This window comes from Condylura cristata, unplaced genomic scaffold (assembly GCF_000260355.1).
Source record: "Condylura cristata isolate star-nosed mole 26May11 unplaced genomic scaffold, ConCri1.0 scaffold00006, whole genome shotgun sequence".
Classification (NCBI taxonomy): domain Eukaryota; kingdom Metazoa; phylum Chordata; class Mammalia; order Eulipotyphla; family Talpidae; genus Condylura; species Condylura cristata.
This window is the reverse complement of record NW_004567107.1, coordinates 25,333,533-25,346,646: the sequence shown is the minus strand read 5'-3', so window position 1 is coordinate 25,346,646 and position 13,114 is coordinate 25,333,533. Positions and strand designations below refer to the sequence as shown.

General features: G+C 46.6%; 1 protein-coding gene across 1 annotated transcript in view; it reads left to right on the top strand.

Moving 5' to 3' along the window:
* The first annotated feature begins 230 nt into the window (after positions 1–230).
* Positions 231–13,114, top strand: part of TMOD1 (tropomodulin 1) — a 60,431-nt gene continuing 47,547 nt past the window's right edge. Inside the window, exon 1 of the mRNA XM_004677494.2 lies at positions 231–398. Coding sequence (XP_004677551.1) covers positions 279–398 — 120 coding nt within the window. The 5' untranslated portion in view covers positions 231–278. The remainder of the gene's footprint in view (positions 399–13,114) is intronic.

Here is a 13,114-nt window from a genome sequence, read left to right as displayed (position 1 = left end):
CGTAACTGATGACCATAGCAGTGGCAGTTTATTAAATCACATGCCCCCAGGACTCTTCCCTTGCACAATTTTAGTGGTGGACTAGCCCAACTTAGTGGAGTAGCCCACTCTAGTAATGGTTGTCCTGATGGTTCGTAGACGTACCCAGGCCATTATGTGAATGACTATTTGCTCTGAAAAACCAACTCCAAGAAGGGGTTTTCTAACATTTTTCTCATTCCGGTAGGTCATTAATCAGCACAGAAGCTCAGAAGAAGACAAAGACAAAATCTTCCACAATGTCATACAGACGAGAACTAGAGAAATACCGTGACCTGGATGAAGATGAAATCCTTGGAGCCCTAACAGAGGAAGAGCTCAGGACGCTGGAAAATGAACTGGATGAGCTGGACCCTGACGTGAGTAGGCACAAGGGGGACCTTAGTCACGGGGGTGGGGGTGCAGCCTTACCACTTGGTGAGGGATGAGCGCAGACTTCCTGAAGCTGCCACTTCCTTTAACCTTCTGTGGCAATGACATTGGAACAACACAGCCCTTATAGCCAGAGTGTGTTATGTGTGTGCATGTGTGTGTGTTGTGTTAGCCAGAGTTCTCTAAAGCAATAGAATGAATAGGATGTGTATACATGCAAAAAAATAACTCTTTTTAAAAAAGATTTATTTATGCTTACAGAACTGGGGTACAAGCCAGAGGTGTGGTGGGTGAGAGTATTCACCAGAGACAGAGTGGGGAGCAGAACAGGCAGATCGACAAAGCACACTGCTGAGAGGAGCAGCAGGCGGGTCAGGAGAGGTCTGCTGTGCCATGTGGGTCACTCCCCTGGGCGGGGATAGAACTCTTGCTGCAGTGGCATAATGTGGTGTTTTACCAGTTGTGCCACCAGGGAGAGCCCAAAATAACTTTTTTTATAAGGAATTGGTACTCATGCTTATGGAGGCTGACAGATCCCAAGAGCTGCAGTCTAACTTCCCTTTGGTAGTAAGGAGCAATCTCATGATTCAGCGGCAATAGGAGTTAAAAGTGAGAAGGTGTCAGCCTTAACTTCCAGCCCTGGGGAAGTATTGCTGTGTCTCCTGGCAGAAGAATTTTTCTGTTTGCAGCTAAGACATCCAGGCCAGCAGAGCATATGGTCACAGGAGAGGGGACAATAATTTGGCAGTGGGTCATTAACGGCAGCAGTGAATGGTGTCACTCTCGTTTCCACCCTTGATTCCTGGACCTGGTAATGCAGCAGTCAAGAAGCAGCACACCCATCAGGCGCTGATTCAGAGCACACTGAGCTTTCTGAGAAACCCAACCTGGCCCTGCAAGGAACTGCCACCCAGTGGCACTGTGAGTGAGTCTGCAAAAGCCCCTTCCACCATTATATCAAGCAAGCTGCTTCAGTATGGTGGGGCTTACATGTCATGGAATGAATTAGCAGAGAAAATAAGAACTAGAATTCCTTTTACTTGTCTGATATTTTTACATGTCATTGTCAACAAATTTAAAAAGTGTGTTGGATGCTCTGAGTTTGCCTGTGCAGTCAGAATCACAAGAAACAGGAGTTTCCCTGGTCATATCTGCACAGAGCTATGGGCAGGGTGCAGGGTTGGGGATTCCTCCCTGAGGTCCACCCAATGGGGACTTTCATCTATTATCCCAATCCCAGGTAGCCAGGGCAGTGCCAAGTACAGAGAAGGTGGATAACAGATGTTATTTAATTAATTGAATTTTCCACTTGAGATGTTTTTTCATTAGAAAAGGAATTTTTTATGCCCTTCTTATAAGACCTGTCAGCCTTCCCCTCTAGTTGAACAGTGATCCTAAAGAAAAGCATGCTTCTGTGCCATTTCACTAATGCTCAAGTGATGACAGCTAATGTTGAGGGAGAATAGTTTAGCAGGGAAAGTGGGAGACCAGACTTAGTGTCCAGTTCCAGCCTGGCCCCTCCCCTCTGCTGCAGGCAACCTTGGGCCAGTTGTGATCCTTCCCCAGACCTCAGTAACCATAAAATGATCAGTGGTTGGTGTGTTCAGGGCTAAACTCCCATGGGTGTATAACGTGGTCTTATCTACAGATTCAAATAAATGGCTTGTTTCTAGATAACCCAGATTGAGGGCTCCTAGGTCCCAGGTGCCAGATAACTCTAGCAGTGTGCCCTCATCTCACTGGTCATAGCCAGGAGAGGACAGTCCCTGCTCAGGCTGCTCAAGCGGACTCAAAGGCAGCGTTGCAAGGAATCTTGGGCCTCCTCATGTTTCCTCTGTATCATGTCTTCCCCTTTGCCTGCGTTTCTGTAAACACAAGTATGTAGGTAAGAAACCATCAAGCTTCCAGGTTTTTTGCTGTAAAGTTTTTCTGTTCTAATGCTACCCTAGACCACATGTATAGCAAGCATCCTCAAAAAGGGAAGACCAAAGTGTGCTGTGGCTAATTCTAATTACCCAATAAACACCACTCAGTTACCCACCCACCATCCCTGTGTTGGGGACCCTGGTAGGGGTGAAGCATCATAATGTACTAGGTCCTCAACAGGAGCCCCAGGAACTTGGAGACGTGACAAATTCTTACTGGTGGGAGGCTTCACGGGGAGGTAATCTTGCTGCTGGACCTGGATTTCTAAGTCCAGAAGGAAGGAAAGTGGTGGCAGGAACCTCAGTGTGACAGTCTCCCAGGAGGGTTCAGTGACCCCAAAGGGGGGTTGCTTAGACAGCTGAAGAGCTTACACTTTTTCAGTGGGCCCAGCGAGCCTTTGCGAGGCAGCGGCTGGGGGGAGTGTTGGTTTTGAGAGTTAACCCTAGGGATAGATGGACTGGAGAAGGTGCCAGGGAGCCCGGTGAAAGGGGCTCACCCTTTAAGGTAGATGGGACCCACCTACATCTGCCTGGCTGGTGGTGGTTTTTTTTTTTTTTTTCCGAAGATAAAGAAGGGCCCCTGCCTCTCTCCATAACCCTTCTGCCAGCAGAATCATTGCTGTTCCCAGAGAGAAGAATGGTAGCAGGGACACAGGCTTGTTGCCTCAGGCTTTCTGGCCACTGGATGGGGATGAGGTTAGATTGGGGTGTGGCTGCAAAGTGGGCAGGTGATGAAGAGAGGGTCAGAGCCAAGCAGCAAACATGGTGTGGGAGTGAAGGGCTGGAGGAGGGGGGTGGGAGGTGCTCAGCCCTGGGGGAGGGGCAGGGAGGAGCGCAATTTTACTTCCAAACTGGCAGACAGCTGTAGCCCCCATAGCCTGCTCCCAGCCTTCCTCCCCAGAGATTGACAGGAAGTCTGTTGTGCTCCCTGGAGGGTTCAGAACCTGGGACTGAGAGCACTTAGGAGCCTCAGGTTGCAAACGGGCATGTGCCTTCTACCCTGGCAGGAGCAAGGTAAATGTGTGTTTGGATTTAGAGTAGGGTTGAGCCATCTGAGACCTGTGCTTCTTAGACCACTGTGGCTTCAAAATGGACATCTTCCAAGAACCCTTTTCTCTTGAAATTCAAAGAAAAGAGCAATTGGAGAAACTTAGGAGATAAGGGGACCTCTGGGCTTTTGTCCCACCCACAATCAGCCCCTTCATTGCCTTGTCTCTGTTACCTGATTTGCAAGTCAGTATGTGCATTTTGAAAGATCTGGTGGGCCGCTCTTCTTTCTGAGAGCACAAACATTCCAGCTTAAGTTTCACCCGCCCTTGGCCCATGTTCTGAAATCACAGCGCAGGGAGAGGCCAAAGGTATGCAGACCATGGCACCAGCCAGCACTGGGGAGCAGGGGGCAGAGACCAGCCGGTGCCCACCCGGCCTCTTACAGAGCAGGAACTGAGCCCAGAGGAAAGGAGCTTGCTCTTGGTTACATGTCCAAGTCAAACCAGACCAGAACCAGGTCCGTAACCACTACCCTTGCATGGGCCCCGTACCCCACCTGTTCAGTGTTTGGTTGGAGAAGTGCTTGTGACACTTTCCATGTAGGCACCATGCTAAACACTTTGAAATATTAATTCATTCAGCCGTCATCATGACCCTATGATGCAGCTGTTACCACCCCCAGCTTACAGGCAGGAAAACTGAGAGGGGGTGGTGGTGACGATTCCAAGTCCCCATGAGGAGGCAGGGGCTGAACTCTGAGGTGCTCTAAGGGTTCCCCTCTAGCCACACCACTGTCAGGCTTGTTGGCAGTCCTCAGGAAGATGTAGTGGGTGCCCCAGATGTTCCCCAGTTTCTGTAGTTGCAGGGGGGACCATAAGCAGAACCTGTCTCCTTTCTTCCTGGAAACCACCTGAAATGTAGAAGCCGTGTTCATTCTGGCTCTGCTCCCAACTGACGCACATGCTTTTCCCTTTCGGAGCTCAGTTTCTCTACCTATAAACTGGACAGAGTTGGCCTAGATGCCCTCTGAAAGTCCTTCCACTTGCGACCAGTCTTTTTAACTGACCGCAGTTACCCCTTTCTGTGATGCAATTGTGAACTCCCAGTGTCAGGTGACAGCATAGAGTATTTGTAGTTGGAAAGCAGCTTTGTTTATAGCAAGGGATTCCAAAATTGTGCACATTTGAAAAAAGAAAAAAAGTCCCTGAAACTTTCTCTCTCTTACTCCTTGGACTGGAAAAACTGGAGCTTATCATGAGATTGTTGCACTTGGACTCCCGAGGGAGAGGAATGCTCCCTGTGCTAAAAGTATCCACTGTTGACTGATTCCCCAAGAGGATATGCCCTTTTTCCTCTCTCCAGAGTTAAGTAGATGCTGCTCTGAAGCTGAGCCAGCTCCTCTGTTCAGATTGCCTGGTGCTGGGCCGTGGAGGAAACAGGCACAGGAGAGAGTGAGGATGACAGGCACTAGCAGTGATCCGTGCAGGGAGCCATGCACAAGCTTTCAATAGATGAGGGCTATTTCCAGTGTGTGTTGAGGGCAAAGCCTGTGGATCATCTCGTTTAGTTCTCTGAGAGGCTCACTTATTAGCCCCATTTTAAAGATGGGAAAACTGAGGCTTAGAAAGAAGTGACATGCCTGAGATGAACCCCAGGTAGTACTGGCATCCCAACCCAGACAGTCATGACCCCACTGGCAGCCTGTGCAGTTAATCATCCCATGTGTGCAGGTCAGGGACAGCCTAGAAAGGAACTGGTTGGGGGAGGGGCAGGGAGCGGGGGGCATCATCAGCCAATTGTTTTTTTCCAATTTGGTTTCCTCTGAAGTTGTTCTGCTATTTCCAACATCTTTTTCTTTTTTTAATAATACAGTAATTTATTTTTTACATCATTTTTGTGCTTTTTCCATCTCAATTGTAATCCCTGTGGGCCTCCCACCACCAAATCACCTGTATGCCATCACCATAGTCCAGTGCACTTCCCTCCCCCCACTGTTTTTGATCCCATTCCCCACTCCATCCCCGTAAAATGTCGCTGGTGTATAGTTGCTCATTACTATTACTATTTTCTCCCCTGGTCCTTTATATTCCTGCTAGGAGTGAAACCATCTGATATTTTTCCTTTTCTTTCTGGCTTATTTCACTAAGCATGATCCCTTCCAGCTCCATCCATGTTGCTGCAAAAGACATGAGTTTACCTTTTGATTGCTGAGTAATATTCCATTGTGTATATATACCACATCTTTTTAATCCAGTCATCTACTTTTGGGCATTTGGGTTGATTCCATGTCTTTATTGTAAATAAAGTAGCAATAAGCATGGGAGTGCAGGTGTCTTTTTTAATCAGTGTTTTGGTGTCTTTTGGGTAGATACCTAGGAGTGGGATTGCTGGGTAATTTGGAAGCTCCATTTTTAGCAGTTTGAGAAACCTCCAAACAGTTTTCCATAGTGGTGGCACCAGTTTGCATTCCCACCAGCAGTGCAGGAGAATTCCTTTTTCTCCACATTCTTGCCAATATTTGTTGTTGCTAGTTGTTTTAAGATGTGCCATTCTCACTGGTGTGAGGTGGTATCTCGTTGTGGTTTTAATTTGCATCTACCTTATTACAAGTTTCAGCATCATCTTTTTTTTTTTTTTAAAGATTTTGTTATTTATTCATACAAAACTGGGTACAGGCCAAAGGTGCAGGGGTGGCGAGAGGCTACACCACAGACAATTTGCCTGGGGAGCAGAACAGGCAAATTGATGATGTACACTGCTGAGAGGAGCAGTGGCTAGGTCAGGAGAGGTCAGCCGCATCATGTGGATCACGTCCAGGGCCAGGGATTGAACTTGCACTTAGGCAGCTGCAGCCAGCTTGCAGTGTTGTGTCCTCACCCGTTGCACCACCAGGGAAATCCCTTTTCACTCATCTTAAAAAAAGAAACCACCAACACATAGAATTTAATGATAAATACTGCTTGATAATGAGACTTGGGGGAAAAAATACTTCAAAAGTGTCTCAGTTAAAGGATCAGAAGATTTGCAAGAGATGTGACTGAGACAATCCCAGCCTTGAAAAGAACTGAGGTCCCAAGAGTTGGCCTTGAAGTCAGTCACTAGGAATCTGCAATGCATTGTGGTCCCAGGAACAACATTAGACAACAATGCCCCTCAGCAAGAGCCAGTGATACAGCAGTGTGATAATGGCAGCAGCAGTAATGCCTGCTCTTATCTTACATGCCAGGCACCGTGCTTTTTCTGGGCATCATCTCTCCATGAGGAGCCATCCAGGTTGGGATCAGTAGCATCCTAAGATAAGGAGCTGGATGCCCAGAATCCCATGGTCACGAGCTGTGACCTAGCAGATCTGCTTCCTTAGTCCACAGAGTGTCATGGAACTCTGACTGTGACTTCAGGATGAGAACACCTAAAGCTACAGAACTCACAGCTAGGACTCTCAGAGAACACCCAGCCCTTGCTCGCTCACCCTTGCATAAACACGTACAGTGCAGATAAAGAAGCCCTCACTTACAGAGTCCTTCCTGGACACCTGTTGTTCACAAGGGGCCTTCTGGATACATCAAATCCTCTCACCAACCCAAACCAAAACAACAACAACAGAAAATCTGAAGCCCAGAGAGTACAAAGGACTTGTTCAAGGTCACACAGCAGGCAGGTCAGCCACAGCCAGGGCAAGCACATGGGCTTCCTCTCACGGTGCATGGCTTCCCAGCAGACCCTGCAAATTGTAAAACCCTCCCTACTCATCCTTTAGTTAGTATCCTGGAAGCGGGAAGACACTCTTGGCCATGCAGGAGGCAGCCAAGTTTGGTCCACAGAGCCGTGGCTTTTTCCTGTAATGCAAACCAGCAGAATCACAAGCCCTGGTTAGAAGTAAACAGTTGAAATGAAAGAAATAAATCTCTGCTCTAAAAATAGACACACATCCTTAGAAACACTGCCGGCAGGCTGTGTGCAGAGCCAAGGATGGGCCTGGTGAGTGGGGGCCAGGTGTCAGCCTGTCTTCTGGCCCCATGACCACCTCCCCCACACTCTCTCCATCCCATTGCTTCCCCCAGGTGGGCTCCAGCCTCCCCAGATCATCCTGCCCGCTCCACCCCCCTCCTCCCTGTCTCTGATTGTGCAGCCACCTCTTAAACCTGGAGCCCTTCACTCCGTTTAGAATCCTCCTGGTTTTTAAGGTCCAACTTTCCACCCACCCCTTAAGAATCCTTCCTGTCCCCTCTCTCCTTCCAAGCCCCCAGTACTCTACCCACCTCACTTAGGACACTGAGCAATGTCCCTTTTTATTTTCACAATTTTAATGGAAAGCATGTTAGTCATACAGGAATTACAGAATATACCTACGTTCCCATCATCCAGATTTAACAGATGTAAAACTTTTGTGCCATGTGATTCAGATTATAATTAAAAATATAAATACCACTCTGAAGTTTAATCTCTGCCTTCCCCCTGTTTCATTCCCAATTCTTCCCACAATCCCCTAACCTCCCAACCCCCACTGAGTACTTTCTAATTGAGAGTCAGCCAGTGAGGCCTTCACAATGTCAGGGAACTGAAAGAAGGTAGTCCAATTTTCCTGAAGCATGTGACCTTCTTGGTCCATCTTTTCCTTTTCCATTTTTGAAAGAAGTATAGAAATAGGAAAGTTTTTAGAGCTATTTCTGGGGGTTCAATACCAATACACAGGAAACAATTATAAAAAGCAAATGGGACTACATCAAACTGAATAGCTTCTGCACAGTGAAGTAAATGGTCTCCAAAGTGAAAAGGTGACCTATTGAATGGAACAAGTCATAAATACATCCCACAGGGGTTAACACCAAAATATGTAAAGAACTCATTAAGTCATTAAAAAAAAATCTGATGTTAAAATGGGCAGAAGATCTGAATAGATACTTTTCAACAAAGGCATACAGGTGGCCAAAAGAAATTCATCATCTCTTGTAATTAGAGAAATGCAAATCCAAACAACTGTGAGGTGTGGCCTCACACTTGTGAGACTGACTGGTACCAAAAAGACAGGAAAGAACATGGCTGGAGGTATGTGCACTGGTACCTGCTGGTGGGAATGTAAATCGGTGCTGCCATTTTGAAAAACAATATGGAGATGGCTGCGAAATATAGGAACAAGAAAGCCACATGGTCCAGTTAACCCACTTCTGGGCATTTATCTGAAGAATACAAAAACACTCATTCAAAGAGATCCATGCCCCCCTGTTTATCATAGCACTATATATAATAACCAAGGGTTGGAAACAGCCTAAATCCCCAGTGCAGATGATTAGATAAAGAAGCTATGTATAGCTATACAATGGAAGGCTATTCCACTATCCACAACACAGACGGAGCTAGAGGGATTCTGCTGAGTAAAGTGAATCAGACAGAAATACGAACACTGTATGACCTCATTCGTGTGGGAGATAAACAAAACTGACTAGTGAACAGCAAAACAAGCTCTGAGACCATAAAAGCAAAAAAGTAGTTATCACTAAGGAGAAAGGGGGTAAATAAATCAGGTAAAAAACATCAGTTGGATCGGAGGGAATAGAACTAGACTTTTGGAGAGGAACATACTATTATAGATAGATGTTGATTTATAATGCTGTATAACTGAAACATGTTATAAGCCAATATACTTGAATAAAATAAGTAAGCAAATGAAGTTTTCATGTGCCACTTAGCATTCCAGGAAGAAAAGCAACAATAGAGCCAATAGGTAATAAATGTAATTGTATCTTGGCTTTTATGGCAGACAATTGGGAGTGGTGGGGACTGAGACAAACAAGAGAAACTTGTGTTTGACTAAAGGGCACTTGCTGATCGGTTCCACCAATTGTTGCCAATATTGAAAGTATAGACCCAGTATTGCCAATCGTCTAAATTTTCAAGAGATGAGAGAAATTTGAATGTTCATGTGCAAGTTCCTATATTTTTAAATGAATAAATAGCATGTAATGTTCTGTAAATGTAAGCTGTGCAGCTTGCTACTTTACTACATTTATACATTGCAGCAATCAATATTTATCACACTACATCACTAGAGTAAAATATTTTTGGCTAAGTTTTTATGTCTAGTGTCCATTTGAGTTCAGTGACTTACAAATTCATTACAAGTTTATACCCTTACACATCATCAAACTTATGCCCAGTAACTACCATTTTACTCTGTTTTTTGCAGGTGTAACTTTTTAAAATTCCACACATAAATGATATCATACAGTGTTCATCTTTCAATATCTGACTTATCTTGCCTAGCAGAATATACTCAAGGTCCATCTTTGTTGTTTAAACTGGAAGGGTATCCTCCTGTTTTTACATGAATAGTAAATTGTGTGTGTGTGTGTGTGTGAGAGAGAGAGAGATCTATATCACATATATTTTAGTTTTCATCCATTGGTGGAACATTTGAGTCATTTTAATATCTTGGCAATTGTTGAATAATGTAGTGGTAAACAAGGAATTGTAAATATCTTGTCAAAGTCCTGTTTTCATTTAAAAAATTTTGCTATTTGATTGAATGTAGCCTCCCAATTCACAATTTTGACTCTCCAGACTCTATTCCATATGACAGGGAATTTGTTTTACACACACATAACACACACACATGTAAATATAGCTTTAGGAAAAGACTTAGTCCAGCAACAAAGCAGTTGCTTATTAAATATTGAACCTAAATATATATTCCCCACAAGAACCTAGACTTCTTGAAATGTGGAGCCCTATTGTAAGTAACATCACAGATACAGGACAGCCTCAGGTATTTTGTGTGCCAGTTGTATGCTGCACGATGCCAGGGAACTGTTCACACAACCCAGAGAGCAAATAGCATGCTGGGTAAAAAGAGCATGATGCAGTGCACAACCTGCACAGCCAGACATGCCTGCCTTGAACAGCATGTCCCCACAGTGCAGTGTCATGCGGTCAGCGGGAATACAAGCAATCATGCCTTATTGATGATAAACTGATGGGCAATGCATTGCTTTGACATGGAGTTTAACCTCTTATTCTGAAGTTGTTTTTTTTTTTAAGATTTATTTATTTTTGCATACAGAACTGGGGTAAAGGCCAGAGGTGCAGGGGTGGTGAGAGGATTCACCAGAGACAAAGTGGGGAGCAGAACAGGAAGACTGATGAAGTACACTACTGAGGGGAGCAGCGGGCGGGTCAGGAGAGGTCTGCCGCGCCATGTGGATCTCTTCCGGGACAGGCAAGGATCGAACTCTGCTGAAATGGCTTTAGCTTCTTAATGCTGTGCTTTAACCCGCTGCACCACCGGGGAGGGCCCTTATTCTGAAGTTTTAAGGTAAAAAAGCTTTAGAACTTTATTTTACAGAGAGAAAATCCATAGTTAATACCCTGTCTGTGGCTTCACTACACTGGGTGGAAAACCCAGGTTGTTAATTTGGGTGCAAGTAATAGAGATTCAAAATAACATTACCTAATCAGTGGTTTATTATTTACTCAAATAAATGCCCCGCCATGGGCTAACTAAAGCTGGTATGAAACTCAGTGCCCAGCCTTTCCAGAGTCCCATAGTGCCATCCCTGGTGTATAAGGTGTTGGTCATAATAGCTTCATTCCAGGCATCAAAGTAGAATGGGGGTGGGGGAGAGAAAAGGAAGAAGGTGTTTTTAAAAGAAGGTTACCAAAAATTGACACTGGACACCTCTCATATCATTGACCTGTTTAAGAGAACTTAGTTATATAACTCAACCGAACTGAAGGAGAGTCTGGGAAATGTGGTATTTAATCTGAGAGGATATATACTCAGCTGAGTAGAGCTCTTTTAGTCCTGATGAAGGGGAGACATGAATCAAAGATCACTTGGGAATGGTCACTGTGGGTTTGCCAGCTGGGTGACCTGGAGTTAGTTCTCTGCTGCAAACTCTGAGGAGGTGTAAGAAAAGTTAGCATGGATTTAACTAAAGAAAACATTACAAATGTCTTACTCTCTAGCTTGGCATTTCTGTGAACCCTGGGCCCATCCTGGACAGCCATATCCTGGCACCTTTCACACGACCCTCCCATACCCTCACCCCCACCCAGGCAGCAGGTGTAATGTTGACCTGAGGGATATCCAAGAGGTCCATCCTTTTCCCAGCTGGAACATCAACGCTGTGTGATTCTGAACCATTCAGAACACATCTGCCTCACTCCCAGTGCTTGGTGTTGGGAATTCAGAGACAATAACATAGATCCTCAACAGAGACGGAATAAATACAAGACGAGACAGAGCAGGATGAGCATTATATAAGGACTGGCAAGATGCCTAGGAGAGTTTGCAAAGATAATCAGCATCAGTGTGGGGAGCACTGCCCAGGCTGAGTTGGGCGCCAAAGGGAAGGGTTTGGGAGAGGGAAGCAGGAGCGGAGGAGGGGTGGGTCCACGCAGAGGGCACAACCTGAGCAGAGGCATGGCGGTGTGAGTGCAGGGCGCGTCTAGGGGTGTGCAGTAGCCTGGAGAGTAACATGAAATACTTGAAGACGGAGCAAGAGGCTGGAGCAGAATGCACCCCAAACATGAAAAGTTGTCTGTGCTGGCTGAGAATTGGGTCACAGCTGTGGGTTAGCAGAGGCCTGAGCATCGTGTGCTGGGGAGTGACTCCTGTTGTGAGATCTGTCTGGCAGGTGGGAGGAGGGAAGGGAGTAGGTAGAAGTTTCTTTCTTAAAAAAAAAAAAGAAAAAAAAAGATAATTTATTCATCTGGGGTACAGGTCAGAGGTGTAGGGATGAGAGGATTCAGAGACAGAGTAGGGAGCAGAACAGGCAGATTGACAAAGTACCCTGCTGAGGGGAGCAGCAGGCGGGCCAGGAGAGGTCTGCCGGCCATGTGTATCGCGATAGAACTCACTCTGAAGCAGCTGAGGCTGCAGCCAGCTTGCAGTGCTGTGTCCTAACCTGTTGCGCCACCAGGGAGGGCCCAGGTAGAGAGGTGCTGATGGTCCCAGCGTAAGGAATGATGGCTGGAGCACGGGTTGTGGCCCCAGGAAACCAGTTCAGAACTCACAGCCTCAGATGCACCCGGCCCCTTCCCCAAAGCCGTGGCCCCTGACTGCCACGCTGTTGTCATGTTGTGCTTTCTGTTCCCCTGAAACTTGCATGTCCCCTTTTCACCTACCTCTCTGCCTGGCTCCTGGGGCTCCTCCAGGAGGCCAGGGCACAGTAAGCCGCTCAGACGCAGGCTTGTGTCTCCCCGCTGGCCGTGAGCTCCAGTGGCGCCCAGCCAGCCGACACTGGCTGTCACAGGAGCCTTGGTGCACAGCAGGGAACAGGGAAATTTTCCTGCATGTGAAGCAGAAAAGGAGGATTAGGCAAAAGCTGGGGGAAAATGTGGCCCCACCTCATGCCAAGGATGCCAGCGAGAGACAGAGTGCTCTTATGGCCGGTAAGTGCCACCACAAACACCCGCCGGTCCGGGCACACGGGTGCTTTGGGTGTCAGGCTAGTGCCCTGTGAAGTTGTCTGGTGGAAGTGGCAGCTGATGGGTCTCACCAGTCCTGTAGCAAGAGTGACTGAGCCAGGGAGCTGTTCGTTTCTGGAGAAAAGGGCCCCAGAGTGTGTGTCCGGGATGGGTGGTTGCAGGTACCATTTGCTGAGCAAGAGGATCTTAGAGGTGTGGACCTCATTTGTCCCCTCTGGAGTGGACCTAGTGGGTGACACCCTCAGCCCCTGCTACACTCACCCACTATGAGTCGAAAGCTCTGTTGAAGCTTCACCGAATGATTTCTAGTGGGGTCTGGAAGCTGCTGGGCAGTAATGCGGCACCCGTGTGCTCTAATCTGG